Source organism: Penicillium waksmanii (assembly GCF_028829765.1).
Source record: "Penicillium waksmanii strain IBT 27052 chromosome Unknown utg000005l:1.0-5232799.0:1.0-5237142.0, whole genome shotgun sequence".
Taxonomy (NCBI): domain Eukaryota; kingdom Fungi; phylum Ascomycota; class Eurotiomycetes; order Eurotiales; family Aspergillaceae; genus Penicillium; species Penicillium waksmanii.
The window spans coordinates 1,610,910-1,633,450 of NW_026643252.1; the positions used below are offsets into that span (position 1 = coordinate 1,610,910).

General features: G+C 50.1%; 7 protein-coding genes across 7 annotated transcripts; 2 read left to right on the forward strand and 5 right to left on the reverse strand.

The window, feature by feature from the left end:
- Nucleotides 1-237: 237 nt before the first annotated feature.
- On the reverse strand, nt 238-2,211 carry N7481_005519 (TFIIH subunit TFB1 family protein; the record flags this gene model as incomplete). The annotated part of the gene is made up of 2 exons (XM_057264738.1): nt 238-2,006; nt 2,073-2,211. The coding sequence occupies 2 exons, from the start codon at nt 2,209-2,211 to the stop codon at nt 238-240; spliced, it is 1,908 nt and encodes a 635-aa protein (XP_057122458.1).
- Nucleotides 2,212-2,999: 788 nt separating this feature from the next.
- Nucleotides 3,000-5,064, reverse strand: N7481_005520 (Leucine Rich Repeat domain protein; the record flags this gene model as incomplete). The annotated part of the gene is made up of 3 exons (XM_057264739.1): nt 3,000-4,372; nt 4,451-4,781; nt 4,825-5,064. 3 exons carry the CDS (start codon nt 5,062-5,064, stop codon nt 3,000-3,002), a joined length of 1,944 nt encoding a protein of 647 aa, XP_057122459.1.
- A 4,125-nt stretch (nt 5,065-9,189) lies between these two features.
- Nucleotides 9,190-10,856, forward strand: N7481_005521 (NAD(P)/FAD-dependent oxidoreductase; the record flags this gene model as incomplete). The annotated part of the gene is made up of 3 exons (XM_057264740.1): nt 9,190-9,202; nt 9,347-9,918; nt 9,984-10,856. 3 exons carry the CDS (start codon nt 9,190-9,192, stop codon nt 10,854-10,856), a joined length of 1,458 nt encoding a protein of 485 aa, XP_057122460.1.
- A 1,844-nt stretch (nt 10,857-12,700) lies between these two features.
- N7481_005522 (phosphatidyl synthase) lies at nt 12,701-14,155 on the reverse strand (the record flags this gene model as incomplete). Its single annotated transcript, XM_057264741.1, has 1 exon — nt 12,701-14,155. The coding sequence occupies one exon, from the start codon at nt 14,153-14,155 to the stop codon at nt 12,701-12,703; it is 1,455 nt and encodes a 484-aa protein (XP_057122461.1).
- A 1,290-nt stretch (nt 14,156-15,445) lies between these two features.
- Nucleotides 15,446-16,482, forward strand: gldB (putative glycerol dehydrogenase (GldB); the record flags this gene model as incomplete). Its single annotated transcript, XM_057264742.1, has 2 exons — nt 15,446-15,853; nt 15,913-16,482. 2 exons carry the CDS (start codon nt 15,446-15,448, stop codon nt 16,480-16,482), a joined length of 978 nt encoding a protein of 325 aa, XP_057122462.1.
- Nucleotides 16,483-18,824: 2,342 nt separating this feature from the next.
- On the reverse strand, nt 18,825-21,141 carry N7481_005524 (uncharacterized protein; the record flags this gene model as incomplete). The annotated part of the gene is made up of 4 exons (XM_057264743.1): nt 18,825-20,056; nt 20,094-20,465; nt 20,534-20,898; nt 21,104-21,141. 4 exons carry the CDS (start codon nt 21,139-21,141, stop codon nt 18,825-18,827), a joined length of 2,007 nt encoding a protein of 668 aa, XP_057122463.1.
- Nucleotides 21,142-22,110: 969 nt separating this feature from the next.
- Nucleotides 22,111-22,536, reverse strand: N7481_005525 (uncharacterized protein; the record flags this gene model as incomplete). Its single annotated transcript, XM_057264744.1, has 2 exons — nt 22,111-22,163; nt 22,221-22,536. 2 exons carry the CDS (start codon nt 22,534-22,536, stop codon nt 22,111-22,113), a joined length of 369 nt encoding a protein of 122 aa, XP_057122464.1.
- Nucleotides 22,537-22,541: the final 5 nt, after the last annotated feature.

A 22,541-nucleotide genomic window follows, 5' to 3' on the forward strand; every position in this document is an offset into this window, starting at 1 on the left:
AGGGCGGAAGTTGGGAGGCCAGCTTGGCAGCTCGGGAAGTCTGGGGTACCTCGGCATGCCGAGTCGATCTACTACTAACACCTAGTTTTGAAGAGCGCGCTAAGGAACAACAAGGGAAACATGAGTATGGAAGATAATCAATGCAATAAGGGCAAGTAAACCATGGTATGTGATATATTATACAATTCTTTCAATCCCACCAACGCCTCTCCTTTTCTGCTGCAAACGTCGTCTCATCTACACAGCCAACGAAGCGGCTTCTTTCGTTTCTTCCGCCAGAGCTGTCTTGTACCGATTCAATGCGAGGTCTAAGGCGTTTAATGTAGGCCCTAGAAGCTGATTGACAACCTTCTGCCCTCCTTCCACTCCCGCTAGATTCATCTTCAATTTCCTTCCGGATTTTTCATAGACCTCGCGAGCATGAGTCTTGAGGCGATTGACCTCGATTTGTCGCTCTGCCTCGGCGTCATTTGCGACAGCCTGAATACGGTCCTTTGCGCGCTGCAATGACTCCGTCAGAGAGGTCACTTCACCAGCACGCTCTGGGTTGCCCGAGAGAAAGGCCTGCCAGAATTGATTCAAGAATTCCGTGGATGTCGCGTGGGTCAACGTTAACCGGTCGTAGAGTGCTATCGGTAAGCCACAGGTATCGGATGTGGATGCTTCACTCATTTGGGTGCGCCTTTCACGTACTGCGCCCAAAATTTGGACAAATGCATCGTGTAGAGCTGCCGAGGACCCAGCGGGTCGACGGCTAGCAGGCGCATCCTCCATCTCCTCATCTTCATCATCTCCCGGGTCCACAAGCTTTTGCAGCGGCGTTATTCCACCCGGTGGCAAACTGTGCGCAATCTCCGAGCGGAGACTATTCAGGATCTTGTCTGGGTCTTGTTGCTTGAGTGCCCGTTTCTGGTCATCCTCCTGGGTATGGGAGAAGAAGCGATTCTGATCACTGATGTTGAGAGCAATACGAGATTGCTCCTCGTCCCCACGAAGATCGCGTAGTTGCATTTTCTTCCAAGCCTCTTCATTCACACCAATGGGAGCGCTCAAATCGCCATCAGCTGGTGCGACATTAGCCATGATTTTCTCGCTCAGGTTATTGAGGGTCCGGATAATGGGCACTTTGTCCACGCCGGAAGGTCGCATGTCCAGATCTGGTCGGTTTCCACGGCGCTGGCTGTTGTGGCTCTCATTGCCAGCCATATCCAAAAAGTGGGGGATATTGGCCTCGCGGTTCATGTCCGCGATATCATCCCGTAGGTATTTATCTAGCACAAGATCTGTGGCATCTGCGTCAGAGATGCGCTCGCCGCGTAGCTTCTTAAACAGTCGGCTCTGAAAGAATCGCGACCAAAATTGCTGTTCGCTCAACTTCGGCACATTCTCGTCGTATACACGCTTGACGAGAGGATGTTGCGTGAAAATGAGCTGGATTTGCTCCTTGCTGATATTCAATCGGGTCACATTTTCCTCGACGCGCGGTTTCAATGACGATAAAACGTTGTACGAGCCTCTTGTCTGCGCTCGCTCAATGGCATGTGCCCGGAGAAGGTGCAATCGAGTCGACCAGAACTGTGACATGAACTGTGCCGAACCTAGTGTTTCTGGTTTTGTGTGCAAGGAGTCCATGAACATTCGCTGCAGCGTTGAATCCGCCTTCAGCAGCGACTGCTGTAATTCCACGTCTCCCTTCAATCGATTGTCGTCATCCCACGGGTTCTTCGCCGATCCTGCCGAAGAAACTGCATTCGCGATCGCCATGGCTGCCGACATACTCCCTCCACTTCCCCCGGGTGTCGGCGTTTGGGAAGGCGTGCCCGGTTTGCCCGCATTGACTCGAGCGCTAAGTGTGTCTTTGAGGGCATCAGCCTGCGGGCGGGCTTCCGGACCGGCCGTGAAAAGAAAGACATATGCTTCGGCGGTGCTGTTCGGAGGAGCGTTGGTGGCCAAAACGAAGATCTTCAGCATGACTTTCGGGTTTGAAGCGGGGGTTTGCTGTAAATCTAGTCATTCGAGTCAGCGCAAATCCCGTAAGGTTGCTCGACGGGAGATCAAGGACAACTGCGTACTCGAGATGGTAGTCACCGGGATCGAGAGAGCTGAAGCACCAGCTACTGCTGGGGTCCAGGTGAGCGTCTGCTCATCTGCGGTCAGCGTCAAGATGCCATCCTTCTTTTTGTAAGAAGCGGCTCCGCTGGGAGGTGCCATCGTCACGTTTCTCGACGGCTCTCACTGTCCTGGGAAATGACAGCGAAACGACCCATCGGGATAAGCCAGTCCCCTGGGGTGAAGCTGAAAAGAAGAAGGACCGAGACCTTCGACGCGCAGAGACAGCGGGTGAAGTAAATGCAACTAGGCAAAAGAAGAGCCGCAGCTCTTTATCCAATCATCACGTGATATATCACCTGGCGAATAATATCCTAAACCTTTCAAGTGATGACCAATGCTGATTGAGTGAATATTAAAAGGCCAAGACAACGTTTCTAGGGACTATTATCCATTGGTCTTGTTACTAAGCTACAATGTTTCGTTGAACAGTAAATAGTTTTGGGATAGGTAAAGTGAGTATGAGCAGAGTTGATGTGGGTACGCCATTCAATCGATCACATAAAACGCCAGAAAGCAGATTGACAAAACAGAAAACGCTGAGGGAAATCCTGAATGCTATGCAAAACCTGCAGAACGCGATTGAGAGAACGAACCCGAAGCAAGGAGCTGGAATGCCGAAATTCGTAAGCCATGTTGCGCGCCGCCATGCATAGACCGGATATCATCATTCATAAAAATCAAAGAGAACCCGCCCGAGATAGTACCATGAGTGAAAGAAGATGCGGAGAAAAAAGAGATAAGCAGGCAGAAAGCAGACAAAAACCAGGGTATTGACACCACGCCATCGATAAGAGAGCAAGAGAGAATCAGATCAGAGAGGAAATGCAAGTGGCGGTGAGCGGTACTTTTGCGAAGGCAAAAAAGAAGAAGCATAGTGCCAGCCAGAATCATTTCTTGAACATATAGTGTCCATAGATGCCGCCAACATCGCCGACGGCCATAGGGATCTTGCGCATGCCCCACCAGCGCGCCCCCATCTTCCAGTAGCGGTAACCGTCGTCCAAAGGCTCATTTGGCAGCGATGCGGGATCGCGAACATACCAACCGCGGCGGCCTAGATCACGAACAGTCCAGCCCACAGACACACGCTGGGTCTTGGCACGCTCACGGAGTGGTGTGATAATCTTATCACTAAACTCGATCACCTGCAGAGGATAGCTCTGCTCGGATAGTAGAAAGCATGAGCTTGTGTTGAAGATAGCACCGATGGTCATTTGTGGCACCTTGGCAAGGTCGAGATAGCAGAGTGTGCTTGGAGCTGCGTTGTCGTCCTTGGCAAAGAAGGTATTCACGTCTTTGACTGAGAGATCGGCCGAACTGAGACCCAATTCATGCAGGTGCTTGGTCAGAGGGATCAAGAGGGACACGTGCTCAGAGGTAACCTTAGCGCCACCCAGGTTCATGGACCGAAGAGTCGAAGGGAGCTTGGGCAGCAATGCCGAGACATCCTCCTCCTCAAGCAAACGGAATCGCGTCGGGTCATTCAAGAGGTTCAGGTAGACAAGTGATTCGCAAACGGCAGGGTGAGTGGTCAGGAATTCGATCAAGGCGGAGCTACGCAGACGTGTGCACCGGGACAAGCCCAAGTGGCTGATGCGAGCAGTCTCCGGGATGGCCGCAAGGGCGGAGTCGTTGACCTGGGTGTGGGTCAAATCGAGGTGCGTCAGGTTGATCAGTCGTGAAAGCAATTGATCGAACATGGGTGCTGGAATGGTACTACATTCGTGGAGCGAGAGACGTTTCATACTAGGTAGGCTCATGGGCAAAGGGGGGCCTGCGGACAGAGCCTCGGTGAAGACTTGAGAAAAGGCCTGAGTAGAGCAACCACAGAAATCCACAGCACGTAAGTTCGGCAAACCCATAAACAACTTCCGAATAACCTCCACGCTAAGATCACCCTCCAGATGTTCCTGCAGCAGACATTCCTTCAGATTGGGCAAAAGGTCCAAGCACTTCAAAAGCGTGCGCGAGGTCAAGTTTTGAATCTCCGCGTTCATCTGCTTAGTACGACCCAACCCGACAGAAGTAAAGTGTGAGAAGTCGAGGCGGCGGACCAAGGTGCCCAGTGCCGGGTACTGCGACATGTGGTTAAGGGCCTTTGAAAAGATGATCGAGTGCGGGAAGGTCATGTTGCGGTAGAGGACGCCTAGAGTCGCTGCATGCAGGGTGTGTGAGGTCAGAAGGCATGAGATCAGGTCAACATTGCGGGGAGTATAGCCATTGGGAGGCAAATCCACAGCCAGGTTCGAGATAATTTGATCTGATAATCGGTTAGCCATATAAATCTTGGTTTTTTTTTTTTTTTCTCTTCCTCTTTTCTCTCCCGGATATTTCGTACCAAGAACCTCAGGGGGTAGCCTCTCGAGAGCCGATGTGCCAGGAGGCGGCTGGGATAGTTCGACCACAGCGGGGGCTTTGGGAGGCATCAGCTCCCTTCCCGTTTCGGTATCCTCCCACGCCCAACCCTTCGCCTGCTTGTTGCCGATGTTGCGCAGGTCTCCATAACTACGACTCAGGCTCTTTCCGCCCAGACGAATTTGCTTCCATCCTAGAAATCCACCACAAGGACAACAGAAGTCGGGGCTTGGCTGCATCTCCCGATGCGCAGGCTTGCAGTGCTCCTTGGGGGAAGGAGAGGTGGTGAGTGTCCACGAAAGATTGCGCAATATCTGCAGTCATCAGTATGGGGCTAAGTCAAGTACATCGAGTGACCTCGTAGGTAGCCTCGCACACAAAGGGCAAAACAAACGTACCGTCGTCGGCGTCCTCTTTGATGGAGCCAAAGGACGGGCGGCGGCGACTGCTGGATCTCGAGCCGTCCGGGGTGTCACACGAGGAGGGCGAGGAGTCGCGCGAATGAAAGTGGTCACCACAGGGAATCGTAAAGCGTGGGAGAGAAGGCTTTGAGTGCGAAGGGGGAGAAGTGCCAGTGGCAGTGGTGGGAGAGGCCATGGTGAAAGCGGGCCCTCTATAAAGGGCCCTAGGCACGCGGCTCAGTGGTACCTTTGGGAAATAGTGGAACAGAAGAAAAAAAGAAAATGTGCAAAACTAAACGAGACTAGAAGAAGCTTCCCCGGATTCCTAACGAAAAGAGGCAGTCGGTCAATGGGAACAAGGGGAGGTTAGGGCTTCAAGAGAGAAGAAAAAAAGAGAAGAAAGAAGAGGGGCGGCGGGGAAGGAAAAGTCGAAGCTGTTAGTCACGGAAAAGGGCGAACCGGCGTTGCACGGCTGGGTGGGCAAGTGTCCACCGGTGGTGCCACTTAAAAGTGACAAGTAGGTAATCTGAAGGGAAGTATGAATGGACCAAGGAATCAAAGAGGAATACGAAGGAGGAGGAATCAGAATGGGAAGAAGATTCGGGAGTGAGGAGAAGTAGGAGGAGTTAGAGACAGAGATGTCCGTGTTGGGGTCAAGAGGCGAAGGTGGCGGATGTACTGCAGAGTCATTCGGCCAGCGGCGGTTAACTAAACAAGCTACCCCTGCAGAGCCGATTTTGTCTTTTTTTGGGTCTTTTTATTTTTATTATTTATTATGTATTATTTTTATCATTTTTATCTTTCCTCGGAGGGTTTCTTTCTTTTCCTCTTTTCTTCTAGTCTGCCGATTTTTATAGTCTGTAAGCGAAAGCATGTCGACATTGGGGTTCTTTGTCGATGTGTATAGAATCCGTGTCAGTGTCAGGGTCAGTGTCTGTAGACTCTTTGATTCCTTCCCGAATACTCGTACATACATACGGAGTACAAAAATGCTAAGCACGGGATCAAAATGGGTGTTCCAAGGATCTCTGGGTATCACCTGCCCCATTCCCATTTCCACTTTCCAACGGATCTGGTTGCGCCCGGGAGAGCAATCTATGACATAAGGAAAATCATCGTTTTTGGTATAGTGCTCCTTCCCCGTTGGCGCCTCCAGTGCACCGGTAGCTTCCATTGAGGATCAATGCGCTGGTCAGCGACCACTCGGTTAGAGGGAGTGGCTCCGAGCTGTATGAGGGTAGTGCAACCTTTAGTATTGATGTATACTCGTAATCATTGAGGACGGAAGTAAAAAATAATCAAAAAAAGAAAAGAAAATGTACCCCAGACTAGCCGGCCACGTTTGAGTTCTTGTTAGGTAAGGCTAACTAGATTCTCTACAAATGATTGGTCAATGCGGCCGATCATGTGGGACCTTTGGCGGTTCCAGGGTTGTCATTACCAAATAGAAATCACCTGATCTGCTCTATACTCCTCCAAAAAAAGTAAACTAGAGTAAACTAGTCCACATATTGCTTCGCTCCAATTTACTACTCGAGTCCTACTCCCACTCCCACTCTCACTCTCACTCTCACTCTCACTCTCGAGCATTAGCATTTACCGACTGGCATTGACTTTCTCTTGCTCTCAAGCCAAATCAAACCAGCTTCTGGGATACTACCCCTGCCTAGCCTGGCCCTGCATTCCACCGGTCTTGGTCTTGGTCTTGTCTTGTCTTGTCTCGGACTCGGTCTTAGCCCGGGACCTGGGATCTCGGGAATTCCCCATCTTCACATTACAACCGGCCCATTAGTTATGTGTCCTTGAATTTATGATCCTCGCGATGCTGACTAGCACTGCGTCTCCAGTCCACTGTACAGAGTACAACCGATGAAGCTGCATTGGCAAAGGCTTAGTTCCGGCGCTATCGGGGTCATCGGGGATACCCTAGGTACAATAGGTAGTTGGCCCCGGTCGGCTGCGAGACTAACATGCTAGATGACGTTATGCGCCAATGCCAGCTCGCAGAACTCCTAGAACCACTTCATCCAATAATACTGTTAAAGCAGTACTCCGTACTCCGTATTCCGTACGTTGCATATCAAATCCACAAGGACACATCGCCCGCCGACTGTCGGCATAATGCCTCCAATCGCGCCAAGACGGCGGACTATGGAGTAAATTGCTTGGAGGGGCGGCCCCAAAGACACTGTTGCAGGGTGGATCACGGGATCTGCATCTTCTTACTCTATCTACTCGTATGGAGTACATACTTGACTCTCCGTGGAGAACTACGGAGCGCCGGCGATCTCGATCATCAGTACGGAGTGATGTCGACAAGACAATAGTTTCACCCTCTACAAATGCCGGCGCGCCGCCGAGAGTCTTGGCCTGCAACCCCCTGATAGCCCCCTTGTGCCCCTGCTGAACTCCTTTTATTTATCTTTCTCAAAATGAAGGAAACGAAGAATAATCTCGATCCTGCAGGAGGAGCTCGGATAATCAACCCGCTGTCCGCATGACCCGCGCGGAAACACTCCCGGCATGCGTCGCATCGGCATTTTGGTGGAGCCCAAGCACCCAAGCACCCAAGCACCCAACCGAGAGCCTCCGCTTCATCTCCAAAGTAAGAATGGTCTGCCGACTCGTCAGGCAATTATGTCCTCCGTACTCCGTAGTAACACACCATCAGCAAGATTCGAATCGTATTCGAATCGCCCCATCGCGGATCACCTACCCTGCTATCAACCCTGGCGTGCCGGCCCCGTAAGGCGAGCATTTGAGCCTTGTGTCACAAAATGATGAGCGACTCCCAATATGTGCTCGTCAGTTTCATGACAGCCCGTTGTCTCATAATAAACGGCCTCTAAGTAGCAGTTGAGAGATTTCTGAGCCTATTTCTGTTCATAAGATCTTAGAGTAATCTTGTGGTCAATCAGGTGGGTACCCGACCAGGTAGGAATTCCCAATGCAAGATGATGTCTTTCAATGGGGCATACTGACCAGCTAGCCATTCATGTATATCATCCCCCACGGCCCCCAAGCACTCTCCTTATGTATGTATAGTACTGTGATATCATGCTGAACTATGTGTTAGCTGGTCTTTTATGAAAATTGATTATTTTACAATGGGAAAATAGATATTTATCATAGAAGCGTGAACTGTAGTTGTTTCTTTTCGCTTCAAGTTGTATTTCTTTGCATCAGTCACCAGTATTGATTAGTAAGGAGTCGTATATTCCATGTAAGTTACTTGATTATGGAACCAGTTCGGAAGGAGCGAGATTTCAGTGCTAGTCTTCGCAAGGACAACCCGCGAAATTAGTATTGATAAATGATTTGAGTCCACGAAGACTGATTGGATGAGGATCATTTTCGCTGTTCACTCGCTAAGCAAACAGGTTCACCATATGGTGTTATAATTTGCTGCTTTGTGGACGTCTTGGCTCATTCTCACATCACTGCAGCAAGTCTTGAAAAAGTATGAGTGTGTCATCGTTTCACCCGAAATTCAAATTATGCACGGCTAACTATGATTCTATGGTAACATCGCGGATAGTTGGTTGAAAGAGACATGGGTGGGTTGGCAACTTATTCTTGATGGAGTGGTCAGCACACCATATTAGTCGATCTTCTTCATGAGAATCACCACCCGGGCACTCCTATACTTCTCTTGACTCGTTTCCCCATGCGTCACAGCATGTACAATGCTACGGTCTTCATCGAGCGTGCTATCTGGAACTGAATGACTACAATGTCTTTCCTGGTGATTACCATGAGGAAAAACGAAGACATCTCCATATATGCAGGCAACGGGCTATTAATACTTGAAGGTTCTCATCTGCCGTGCTGAGCTCTAGGTAGGTTGTGGTCCACAGACCTTAGTTTAAGAGGCAAGCCGATCCACCCTTTCTAACTCTATCATAGGGAAACGAAGGTTACCCATGTAACATTTTGCTCACACATAGCGTGGAGAAAGTGTGGTCAAGGAACCGGCTTCTTTCTCGACACATAATTGGTGAATAATGTGTACTAAAATCCAGGCAATCAGAACGCATTCCGAAGTTACTGGTCGATTCCTGGAATAGATGGCGAGTGGGCTTGGTAGTAGCTTGATCTGGCTAGCGACCGGCATATTTTCCATGTTTTGATTGGATACTCGAGCCAGAATCTCTATTAAAGCTCGAATCGTGGGTACTTTTGATTCGATTGACATACAAGCCCGCGCATGGCAAATAGATACCAATCCCATATATTTAAGTCCCATCGCAAGCCAGTTTGAGTGACAGTTCACTACTAATTTTTTGAACCTTCTTCTAACAGCGCTTCCCAGCTCATCACCATGGACATAACTGGTACGTCAAAGCCAATGACCCCGCTCCCATATTTCCTTATCATCTTTCCAGCTCTAAAAAGCGGCAACTTATCGAGTCAGCTGTCTTCACTTGGTTTGATCTGCAAATGATTTCAACGCCAATGGCTAATCCAAGAGTAAACAGACATAGCCGCTCAGGTCAAAGAGCGAATCACCTTGGCCCCAGGCTTGCCCAATCCAAACCCAACGCAATCATCATGGCAGCAGCCCCCTCATCCGACAGTTGCCAGCATACAGTCAGATCTCGCCAAGGAAGCAGATATTGTCATCATTGGATCCGGCGTCACTGGCTGTGGTGCCGCCCATGCCTTACTGCATCACCCAGACGCCACCAAGCTGCGCATAACTGTTCTTGAAGCCCGAGAGACATGCAGCGGGGCAACTGGTCGGAACGGTGGGCACATCTGCTCCAATATTCTCGAGAGCTTTGCCCACAATATGGATGCACATGGCCTAGAAGCTGCTCTTGAGACGGCCCGTTTCAGTGAAGCCAATGCTATCCGGCTGAGGGAGGTTGCAGCGAGCCTGGTCGAGAACGACCGCGAAGCAACAGAGCTTCGGGACGTCGTACTAGGACTTTCTACATCCAAAGCTGAAACTATGGAGCGTCTCAAGGCTGCCGTGAAATTACTTGTGAAAGAATATCCAGATAGTATTATTAAATTCAGATTCGTGGAAGATCAGGATCGGATAAAGGTATGTCATTTCTTTCATTGTCTAACAGAATCCTTATGCAGCTAGTGTCTAACAATCGATGGCAGGAATTTTCCTTCCAAGACGACATTGTTGGTTTGGTAGAGCAGCACGGTGCAGCCGCAGTATGGCCCTATCGCCTGATCACTGCAATTTTCGAAAAACTTTTGACGGAGTTTGGGGGTCGTTTTACATTACAGACAAACACGCCGGTCCAAACCATCAAATTCAATCAAGCGGAATCGCTGCCGTATTCAATTGCCACGCCCCGGGGCATTATTCGAGCGCACAAAATCCTTCATTGCACAAATGGCTTTGCGGGTCATCTGGTACCGAACCTGGTGGGAGCCATATACCCTCTTCGCGGTACCATGTCAGTGCAGAAACCGGGCCCTGACTTTCCTATGTTGGGAGATCGTTTCTCTTGGTCCTCAGTAAATGAATTTACCTACCGCCCGGAAAGTGATGCCTGGGATACTCAATATCACTATGTGCAGCAGAATGCGAAAACAGGAGAGATCTGGATTGGAGGCGAATGTCAGAAATTATCAGAGCTACTTACTAGTGATGACTCGGCCGTTGGGGAAACAACACAGCAAAAGCTCTCGACAGTGCTTCCAAGTATATTTTCCAATGTGGAGCCCCATCAAGTGCGACAGGTCTGGTCTGGGATAATGGCCTTCACTTCTGATGGCTGTCCAATTGTTGGTCGAATTCCATCCTCAATATCCGGTCGGGAGGGCCAAGGAGAATGGATCGCAGCCGGATATAATGGACATGGAATGGACAAAGCTTGGTTATGTGGTGAAGGAATAGCCCGAATGGCTCTTGGGGAAGGGAGTGTACCCGGTCTGCCGCAGATCTACTTGCTTGGGGAGGATAGGTTGGATAGACTTACAGTAGGCGAATCTGTAGGCGCGTTCAAGTCTATGTTTTCCTAGCCTACTGCTTAAGAGTTGAGGATTAACTAGTATAAGTTCAAGTTGTGAAAGTAGAATATTTTATAGAAAGTGCACATTACCTTGCTACCGGGTGCTGTTGCCTCCTTACTGGGCCACTAGCTAGCATAGTATTCCATACACCCTAGTTCCAATTTCAATTTCAACTAGTACTATAGTTGAACATGATTGACAGGAGTTTTAATTGAAGCTGCGGACGCCGCGTAATTTCTTCAAGTTTCCGTCGGGAAATGTCCTTGATGTAGTAAATTAAGCATCATACTAGGACTCTATATAGTTGACACAATTTACATACCACCACACAAAAAGGACAATTTCCAATGGAAAGATAAAGCCTTAGATACAAAATTACAGAAAGTATAGAACCTTGGAGCCAGTCGCTAAAAAGCCATTGTGGACCACAAGTGGATACGGAAGTACTAGTAACTATACCTTCACCTATACCTGAGAAACAGCACGCGTCTACTAAGCACCCACCAATACTCAAGTTTTCAAATATTAAGAGAATAATACGGTGTAAATTTTCATTTCATTCCTGGCCGTTCATACAACTCTTGTATTAACCGAACCCACATCACCCAGTAACCCAAAACCAAAGCCCCTGACCATACAGCCCGCCACAACCTTGTTCTCCTTTACGCATGAACTACTCCATTCCCGAGAAACAGAGACTCCGAGACCGTCACCGAAACTCAGGTAGAGCATCGTGCAGCTACCCGATTCCCGCCCTCCCGATCCCGTGTTTTGATTCCCCAATTGCTCTTCCGCGGTTCCGCGATCCCGTGTTTTTCAAGCAAACAACGATCGGAAAGGAAGGAGCCATCCTACAACTAGTGGAATTTCTGAATAATGAGTACTATTTACTGGTTACTGGTTACTGGCTGCTGGCTACTGGATACCGGGCCATTACGGCTACTTGAACTATCTCAGGTTGAGCTCGGTTGTTTGCCACATGCTCTGAATCCCTATATCCATGGATTGTTCTTTGTTTCCCCTCCGTATTGAGGTTTTCGTCTCAGCTCGAAGGCTCTAGAACGTTCAATGTCTTGGTTAAAACTTTTCTCGTTTCGCGCTTCGCACCGAGAAATTAGGGTTGTCTTGATGCAGAAAATGGAAGGGTGTATGGCGAAAGACCAAGTAGGAAATTGAAGTCACTTTGCGATTTCTTGACGGAAACTGAAAATAACTTTCATTTCATATTCCGGCGCTAGTCTTGGTGGTTACGTACTACTATGATGAGTATTCGAAAATGCATTCTTTATCTTGGATCATGTTTGCCCGAGCTCGTCAATCATGCCCCCTACAAAGAGCTAAACGAGAAGTGAAAAGGGGCGATAGCAGATAACTGTAGAAAACCATACGCGTGGAAGGATTTGAATCAGAGATACTCCTGAATTGTATGTCCAGTGGCCGATGAGGCTGTTTGCGGATACTGCTCAACAGTTCTTTCGCTACAGCAGTCTCATCAATAATAATTTAACAAGAAGAATGGAATATTCAGTCTAAATCACATCAAGTGTATTCATGGAGAAATCAAAATGAAGATAGTTCGAGCTCAAACGCAAGATCAAAGAAATAAAAGACGACCATAGATGTGAAGGTAGATATCAGCAAGCTTTGAACCCCAATTTCAACCAGGAACACGAGGGGCACAAATGAGAAAGTAAATTATCTGTCTAAAAATGCCAAAAAAGACAACACCAGAAAAGGGAAGCTCTTCCAGTATCGCAAATCACGCCGGTGATATGGGTCTCAAATGTCGCTCGGCGTGTTATATCGTAATGTGTTGTTTAGGTGTTGTGCTCCAAGTGGCGATATTGAGCTGCTTATGCGACGGCTGAAGAATCATCACCGTGAAGCACAGGGTTGACTTTAGGGTTCCACTTCAACTTGAAATCCTGGCCAAGCTCCTTGCGGACGGCGGCCTTGACAGCTTCAAGGACGTTCTCGAAGACGCCAAAGTTGGCAGGGTTGTGAGCGTCATTTTCACCCTCCTTGCCCTGGAAGACACCAGTGCGGACCAAGCAGGTGTTCCAGCCGTACATGTTACCTCCAATAATGTCAGACTGGGGGTTATCACCCACCATGTAGACATTCTGGGGCAATGTGTTCTCGTTATGGATCTGCTCCATCCAGTTCTTGAGTACCTCATCGGCATAAGTGTAAGTAGCACGTTCAGGTTTGCCGTAAACGACACGCTCCAGCTCAACACCAGTGAGGGCCTTGTATTGGGCCTCGATGGCGATACGGAAAGAACCCTGAGTCAAACGGGGAGGTCCCTTGTGGTTGGTAGGGAACACCAAGTCACCCTGCGAGAAGTAGATGGGAATGCGGCTGGCAACAGGGTCTTTAGCGCGGGTGAGAAGCTTGCCGTTCTCAGATAGGAGCAGATCCATGATGATCTGGAAATCGGTGGCGTAATCACGCGAGTCGGCAAAGACCAGAATAGCGTCGAACTTCATCTTGGAGAAGTCACGAGGTTTAGCGTTCTCGCGATCCTTCTCAGAGAAGATACCCCACGGGGAAACGGTAGGGTCCCACGCCAGAATGTCCTTAGGGTGAACAACATTCTTGAAACCATAAGTTTCAGCGACCTCACGGACCTTGAAGTCCTCACCACCGCACACCAAAACGGTCTCGTAATATTCAGCCAGGGCCTGCATAGGAGTATGCGATTGGATAAACTGGTCGGTGGAGATAGGGCTCTCCAAAAGCCCAGCTAGCTGCTCACAACGAGCAATCTCAGTCTTACCTCCACCGTTGGTGAGCAAAATATAGGGAATCTTGATACCTAGCTCATTATCGCCATTGAGCATCTTCAGCGCCAGCTTGGCCTCCTCGATAGGCTCGTTGCCATGTGCCAACACACCATCGATATCAAAAGCGAAAGCCATATTCTTAGCGGCGGCAACCTTCTCCTTGGACATGTCCTGGACCTGAGAGGCCAGGATGTCTTGAGAAACGCCAGGTCGCTTCGACGATAGTCGAGAGTGACGGGGAGAACGAGGAATTGGGAGCGATGTTCCAAATGAGTTGCGTGAACCGCGACGCTCCTTCATCGAGGGCGACAGGCTCAAGTTGTGCATCAACGCAGCGGCATCGCTGATCGAACTGCGGGAGGCAGGAATCTCAACAGTGTTTCCATTTCCACCGGGGATGGCCAGAGTACTGTTGCCTCTCGAGACACCAGGGCGGAGAGCCGCGAAGGGATTCGGGCCCTCAGCACGAGGAGTGCCTGGGGCAGACACAACCGCGAAGTCAGAATCGTCAAAACGAGGCATCGTGATAATATGCACACTGAGTGGGGTTGAAGGTAGGAAGGTGGAGACGGGGAAGTGGAGGAGGGATCTGCTGATCTTTGGGGCAAGAAGAGAGTCGCTGGATAAGAGACCAGGACCCAATTAGATGATGGATCAAGGTAGATATAAAGAGAGAGATAGTATAGAGAGATATGGGGAGAGAGAGAGAGAGAGAGAGAGGAAAAGACAGAGGAGAAAACGAGAAATCTTGAACAGGAGAAGGCAGCCGCGTATATATACAGAGAGAGGCCCAATCTCATACCGGTTCTAATACCACTCAATTCCCTAGCAAACAAGATGCGGCGCAGGTATCGATGCTATTGTCTGCATGGTTACAAGAGGGGGAGGATCCACTTTGCGGGAAAACATGATTACTCCCTAAGAATTATCGTCATATGTTAACAACAGGGTCTTGCCGATGCTGCTGCGGCCGGGTGGTCCGTGGTGGTCTGGAGTCAATTCGCGGGCTGTAATCCGTATAGGGTACCTGCGTCACGGTGGCTGCCCTGATGTTTCTCCGCGTACCGTATACACGGCACGTTCAGTATACACAGTACGGAGTACGGAGTACTACCTCCTCCCCAGAACATCCAGGGCAAGGGCCTGGGCAGGAGCTGGGCAGGTCTGCTCCGGGTAAGTCGAATTGAGAGTCATTGATTGGTCAAAAATGGTAGTCGACGGGTCTCGGTGGGCCGACGAGAGGCCGTTCAGCACGCCGAGTGGCCAGAGTAAGGCCGAAGAAGGCTCTCCCACCCGTATCAAATGGCTCATTGGGCGAGGAGCACAGTTCGCCCGTGGAACCGCATGAGATCGATGGAGCCGATGACGATCGGGCGGGTCAAACGCTTTCGACACCGTTTTGGGGTGAAGGTGATGTCATGGCGCGCTTTTTGGATTTCTGAAAATTACGCGTGGAATTTTTGACATTCTCGGCGTGGGCTAGCCTCAGGTTGGCAGTGTACAGGGTGCTATCAGGGAAACTGTATGGCACGATCGACGCGGGGTTATGTAGAAATCGATAATATAGATGATGTTCAGACAGTTTGTTTTTGGTGTTGATGGGTGTTGATGAGTGTTGCTAAGGAGGGGTTCTCTCTATTGCATTGTCCCAGCAGTACCCCTCCACCACCAGCACCACCACCCCACCTTCGCCCGCTAACAGCGTCATTGCTGCCGTTTTACCTCTCCCTTATTAATTGCTCTTCCCTCCTCTTCCCTCTCTTCCCTTTCAATAATTCTATTTACCCAATTGACTTCACAATCACATCCATCATGTCTAGCGGAAAAACTTTCACATTGAGCAACGGCGTCAAGATCCCCGGCGTTGGCTTCGGTACCTTCGCCAGTGAGGGATCCAAGGGCGAGACCTACAGAGCCGTCACCACTGCTCTGAACACTGGCTACCGTCACCTGGATTGTGCCTGGTTTTACCTCAATGAGGGTGAGGTTGGCGAGGGTATCCGTGACTTCCTGAAGGCCAACCCCTCCGTCAAGCGTGAGGATATCTTCGTCTGCACCAAGGTGTGGAACCACCTCCACCGCCCCGAGGATGTTGAGTGGTCGATCAACAACTCCCTCGAGCGTCTTGGTCTGGACTACGTTGATCTCTTCCTGATTCACTGGCCCATTGCCGCTGAGAAGGAGACCCAGGAGACCCCCAAGATTGGCCCTGACGGAAAGGTGAGCATAAGCTCCTTGAGCTTGTGGAAGCTATTCCCCCCACTAATATTGGAAAATAGTACGTCATCCTAAAGGATCTCACCGAGAACCCCGAGCCCACATGGCGCGCTATGGAGAAGATTTATGAGCAGGGCAAGGCCAAGGCCATTGGTGTCTCCAACTGGACCATCCCCGACCTCGAGAAGATGGCCAAGTTCGCCAAGGTGCCACCTCACGTCAACCAGGTCGAGATTCACCCCTTCCTGCCCAACGAGGAGCTCGTCCAGTACTGCTTCAACAAGAACATTCTGCCCGTTGCCTACTCGCCTCTGGGCTCGCAGAACCAGGTCCCCACCACCGGTGAGCGGGTCAGCGAGAATAAGACTCTGAACGAGGTTGCCCAGAAGGGCGGCAACACCCTCGCCCAGGTCCTCATTGCCTGGGGTCTGCGCCGCGGCTACGTTGTCCTCCCCAAGAGCTCCAACCCCGCGCGCATTGAGTCCAACTTCAAGAGCATTGAGCTCAGCGATACCGACTTCGCCGCTATCAACGCTGTCGCCAAGGGCCGTCACTTCCGTTTCGTCAACATGAAGGACACCTTCGGCTACGATGTCTGGCCCGAGGAGACTGCCAAGAACCTGTCTGCTTGAATCCATGCGAAATTATGAACACAAGAGCAAGAGCGTGAGGATGATACCCAAAAGTTTTAAGGGTTTCTTGGATGGGAACGTGTAATGAATCCAACACGAACGAATAGATGAATAAGATATATCCGAGTTTTTCCTACAACCCTGGTTTGTGTTTGATAATCCTCGTAGATCTTTACAAACCGGTTTGCAATTGAGATCCATGAGCAAGCAGCTACTTTCCACTCACTCTCACTCTCCCTCCCCTCTCTCTCTCTCTCTCTCTCTCTCTCTCTCTCACACTCTCTCTGTTCCGCTTTTCTACTTACCCCGCAGGAGGATCGGCGATAAATCCCCCCTCCCAAACTGAGACTTATTTCAATTCAACAGGTTTTGATAAAATGAGCAAATTTGCAGAGTTCGCATACAGTACAACAATGTATTATTCTACGAGTTGTAAATTTGACAAAATACAAACGCAAATGCAAATGCCGCATTGATCCCCTGCTAAGAGACAGGGGAGGACCTCGGAAGGAAACTATCCCGCAAATGCGGAAAGCCTCCTTAGCCCAACAACGCCATTTCCAACGCCATTGCCAACGCCAAATCAGCCCTCAGCCCTCAAAGGCAAACTCTATTGAAAGGCATACGAGATTCACCTTGAAGTACTGCGTACATAGGAACGACTCGGAGCCGAGCAACTAATGTAGCCAAAAACAATACTTCCCTTGGCAGGGTTACACCATCCAATGCAGCACCGTCTGGCCATTTAACAGGCCGGACAGGAGCAGAGTGCTCCGACAACAAAATGCCATCCCGCTGTGTGGCTCGGAGCCCTCCTGCGCCACGGAGGTTCAGGGCTTAGCGTTAACACCTTGCCGTACATAGTATAGCGTGTCTGTCGAGCTCCGGGTATTGCCGGAGTGGCAGTCAAGGTGGAAACTTGAAGGATATACTACTAGTACTCCGTAGCCCTCAATAGGTTGACTAACTAGTTCTAGTAGTAACTAGTACTAAGTACTCCGTATGCGGTTCCTATTTAACACCGAGTATCCGAATGAGGCATCGTCTACCTCGAGCCTAGTGTCAGATTAAAGTGAGATGGCGACGGTGGTATCAAGTAAGAATCTTCTCGCATGTTCATTGGCGAGTGCCCAGGCACTTCCAAACTCTTGAAACCCATGGTGGGTAGGATTCTATGAGTGCATTAACTCTGCGCAGACCCAGGCATCTCGTATAAGCAGTACTCGGTACTGAAGTCTCACATATTTCCGCATATGGTTCAGGTACCCCACTCCCACTCCCAATCCCACCAGGTTGGGTTGGTGATGAGCGGGGGAGGGGCAGGATATGGAACGGCAGGTAGTCGGTCGTTTACCTGTTCGAGGATAAGTCTCTAATGGATTAGTTGATGGAAGTCATCGTATATAGAAGAAGTTTGTTTTGGGTTTGCTGACAACTACCAGTATATTTAGAGCTGTGATACTACGGAGTATACATCCTCGGGATCCAAGGATCAAGGGTATATCGGTCCATGCTTGTACGGAGTACCTAAAATCCGACTCCAGAGCCGAGCTGAAATCCCGGTTGCGGTTTGAAAAGGAGCGTCTTCTCAAACCGGGGCGATACAGTGGCTTTTTGATGGCTTGTTGGCGTGCTTGGCGGGATACCGTACAGGCGTACCACGACCTCTTGGAAATCGAAGTATGTCCGAATTTGGATGGAGGTCCAAAGGTTCCATGGGCAAATGGTCCGCTCTAGTTTCCCCAGTTGGATCAACGAGGAAAGCGAAGGCCCGAACATCTTTAGCGTCTTCCAAAGTTGTCATTGGCATATCTCCGGGGTAGCGTCTCGTTTCAACCGACTGCCTCGCGGGGGTGGATTCGACTTACCCCGCAGATGGGGTATCTAGGCAGCATACATATAGGCGTGGTGATCAATCTTTAATGATTCTATATGGCCTCGTATCTTCTCGTTATCAGATACTACCAGTAGTGAGCCCGAAGAGCACCATGAGTCAAAATCTGCCATGCATAGAAAGCGACACAGACGTCAGCTTGCAGATGGCGTGGTGCAGTGCATCTTCTGTCAAGTACATGTGCAGCTACGCAGAAAGAACATACTCCAAAGCCCGTGCATTGAAATATCAAACACAAAAAAAAGACTAGCTTTGTAAAAACAGAAACAGAGAAACAGAAATGCGCCATTGGTATCTTCGAAAAACAAGCAAAACGCCCTTGACCATAGGATAAGCAGGACTATACGCTTTGACAATAATCAGTCAAAGTATGATCAGCCATGGCCAACGCCAAAAAAAACACCACTCCTAAACCAGAGCACGTAGCAAAAGTTACGGCTGCAGATAATCAAGTCCGAGCTCGCACCCGCTTCGGCATAGGCGTACACCCTGCGCTGGCCTCTAGCATGCTCTTTCGCTTCGGCCCCTCGCTGGTGAGACTTCGTGTTGGAATTCCACTGGCAAAAGACTGTTCGGCGCTCTTCGTAGCCGGGGTGGGAAGCATTGACGAACTGGGAGACTTTGGAACGAGCTTCCGGCGACCCTTAGTAGGAGTTGAGGGCCCTACAGCAGCCACCGCGGGGGTCGAAGCGACGGGAGGCTTGCTGATCCGCCCACTGCCTGTTTTCATAGGGGTGCTCGAGGTCATCGTCGACTCGCCGAGGCGCCGCACCCGTCGTGATCGCGGTGCTGCAGAAGTCGAAGTGGTCGGGCCGCTTGCAGCATCCGCACAATCATCCCGAGTCTCTTGCTGTACTTGGCTTCGGCTGCTGCGGCTGCTGGACACTGCTTTCTTCTCTGTTTTCTTTGCTCCAGATCGTGCACGAGAAGTACCGCCGACGTCGTTTTTGCTGATGGCACCCACCTCTTCTTCCTGGGATTCCGAGCTCTGCACTTCATCCTCAAACTCTGCGAGGCGCTCCTCGTTCCAAGAGACATTTTTGCGTGATTGGCGGTAACTGTTGTCCTTTCGGTCTTTCCGTCCAGGTCGATCACTTTCAGTAGCTTCCGACGGCTCATTTTGCTGCGACATCGCCTCAAGCACGTATTTGGGCATGACCGATTTGCCTCTGTTGTTGCGAGTGTTGCGCTTGGTGGCCAAAGCCAGCTCCTGGGTTTCGGTCCGTTGCAAGAAAACGAATTCGGTTCCTTTGGCGCGTCGAAGAGAAATTGCGTTAGGCGCGACGGGTGCCTCTGCTGGGGGAGCTTTGACACGACTGCTGCGCCGGTATGCAGGACTGGCGGGAGCTTGCTCATCGTCTTGAAGATCCTTCTTGGCAACGATTTCTCGAGTTTCGTCGTCATGGACTGTCTCTCCCTTCTTCGAGGGCGAGACCTGGACCTTGACTGGCGATGGTGAGTTCGTATCCAAATCCTCCAAGGCCCGGCGTGATCGTGGAGTTACGCATTCAGCTTCTGGTGAATCTTCGGAGCTCGAAGACTTCTCGGTAGCATCCACATGTGGTTCTTGGGCGTTCATTAGTGTTGCCTTAGCCGCACGCTTTGCTTTGGCTTTCGATAAGAAGTCATTGAGAAGCTCTGCGTCCTCCCCATCTAGCGAGCTCCGCAATGCGGAGCGTACTAGTTTCCCCTTCTGTTCTTGCGTCAAACCTCGCACGGCCTTGGTGGGTGTCGGTGCCGCTTCGGCTGTTTTTTTCGCTCTGTAGGTCCTCGACGACATCTGCAGATTGTTCCTCGGCTGCTAAACTGGACGCTTCGCCGACTGCGGCCATTGATTCAGAACCTGAAGGTTCCGAGCTTTCAGCATGGGCGTCGTCTTGGTATACAGGGGTCCTCGAGGGGCCTTGCAGCATTTCGAGAGGCCGAGAAGATGTGGCCGTCGCAAAATCCATATTCACGTTTTCAAGATGCTTGCCGATTTCGTTTGCGCTGGTGTTTTCCGCTGGTCCATCAAATTGGCTTCCGGCAAAGAGGGGTGTATTTTGTTTCTTCTCGTCGAAAATATCGAAGAGCGAGTCGGGCAATTTCCCTATTACGCAAATTTAGCACGGAAAGGTGTTATGCGACGCGTACGACGCACCCATCTTAGACACTTACGTTTTTTCCGAGCAGCCTCTGAGTCCCATTTGGTCTCGAAGAATGAACGCCCGGCCTGAGGGGCCTCGGTGTGATTCTGAGTCTCTTCAGAACCGACACGCATGCGTTTCGTTCCGCGGACATAATTCGAATCCTGGGATGTATTGATCGCGGTTTGCAGTGCGTCGCTCTCGATAATAGCAGTCGTGTCTTGGAGGGTTTGCATGTTGGAAAACGATGTTTGGAAGCGCTTCCAAAGTTTCCGTGGTTTCAGTCCGCCCTTAAAGGGTGTAGCGGGTTTGCGCTCCCACAGACGGGGCAGAGCTCGTATGGCTTTAATAGGGGTAAATCTGAAGGAATTATCGTCTGTTGAGTCGGCGAGGCCACTGTAGAGAAGTGTGCGCCAAGGCACTTGAGGTTAGTTGTGTGATGTGACAATGCGCCAGAGGTTTAGCAGATCGGGATCGATGTCGTGGTAAACATGAAATGTGAGGAGCAGCCCCTAATCTAGGGGCGTTTGCGATTCTTTGCTTCCAGGGGAGAAGGTATCTGAACAAGACAACGGAATTATTGAGGAAAAATGGTACCCACCATGCTTGCGCCTGCGGCTGGGCAGGATCTGTGCCCATTGTTGGTGTGGACGCGTGTGGAATGTGTCAAACGGGTGACGGAATTCTAGTCGGGAAGCCCTCGTATTGGTGGGGTAAATGAAGCGAATTGGAGATACAAGTAACAATTATAAAGTGTGCCGATGAGAGGATCAATAGCACTTAATCCATAAGATCGTATAAAGGTGCTGAGGGGCGATGGTTCTGATGTGTTCGACGGGTTTGCTTTCAACGAGGCGCGGTTGCCCTGTCAACGGCCGCTAGTCTCTGCTGGGCCACAACGGCCATGAAGTGGTACATACTACTAGTACGGTGTGTATAATGCCAACGTGTCAGTTCAAGTGTAGCCTTGGCTTGTTAGGAACTTGCACCTACCCAGGTGAGCGCGGGCTTTCTGTTTCAAGATACTATGGAATAAAGGAGACCCGTCGATCAACATGGGAGGGGGGGTAAATGTGGGATAGGTGGTTTGGTTCATATCGCAGTGGTATGATGGATTATGTATTCGATACTATATTTACGGGGACATAGGTAGGACTAGAGTGTAGAGCCTTCAAGTTGGATTTGAGTCAGAACATACAATCATCGGGAGCACTTTCGGATTTTGAGCGAGTTCGTTGATCGAAGCCAACGCCCTTTGATTTAGGCAGTCACATTCCGGATATTCTCGAAAAAAAAAAAAAAAACTCCATACCTGCTTGTTCTATGCTAAATTCGGCAGCAAGACGGCTAAATTCCATTCGGAATATCTTGAAAGTATGCCACATGGATCTTTCATTTGCATAATGCAAAGGATTGTAGGCAATGCTAAGCCAGCGAAGAGAATATAGTAGCCCGGATGATCAACGGGCGCTGCTAGATTACTCTTTGATACGGTCATATCCAGAGTAGGTAGTGAGAGAGGGCGGGGATAAATTCGTTTCTCATAATTCGTATGATACGGTGCCGCAGATGCAGATGAGAGATCGCGGATGCCGTTCCGTCAAATGGTCACAGTAGCTTTTGTTCCAGATCACGCTCATCAAATGGATCTCCGAATTCATCTGCAAGCAAGTTGTCAGCTGACAGTATTTAGACATGCCGATACTGGATATACATACTCAAATTGAAGTCTTGATCGATCACATTCTCCATAGCCCGCTGATACTCTTCCTGGGCACGTTTGCTTTTCCAGGATGCGATGGGCGCATCAAAGCCTTTTCCATTCGGTTGTGTAGAATCAGGCTCTCCTAGAGATCCCAAGGCACCGACTGTGGATAGGCCTGGGATTGTTTGGGGTTGGGAGCCTGGAGGGGAGAGTTCCGACGTGGCTGCTGCTGCGGTGGCAGCCGATGCGTGAACTTGACGTGTCGGAGTACGTGCACCATTACCAGCGCCATCGGAGTCGGTGTGGACAGAATCGACAGAAGAGGCCATCTCGG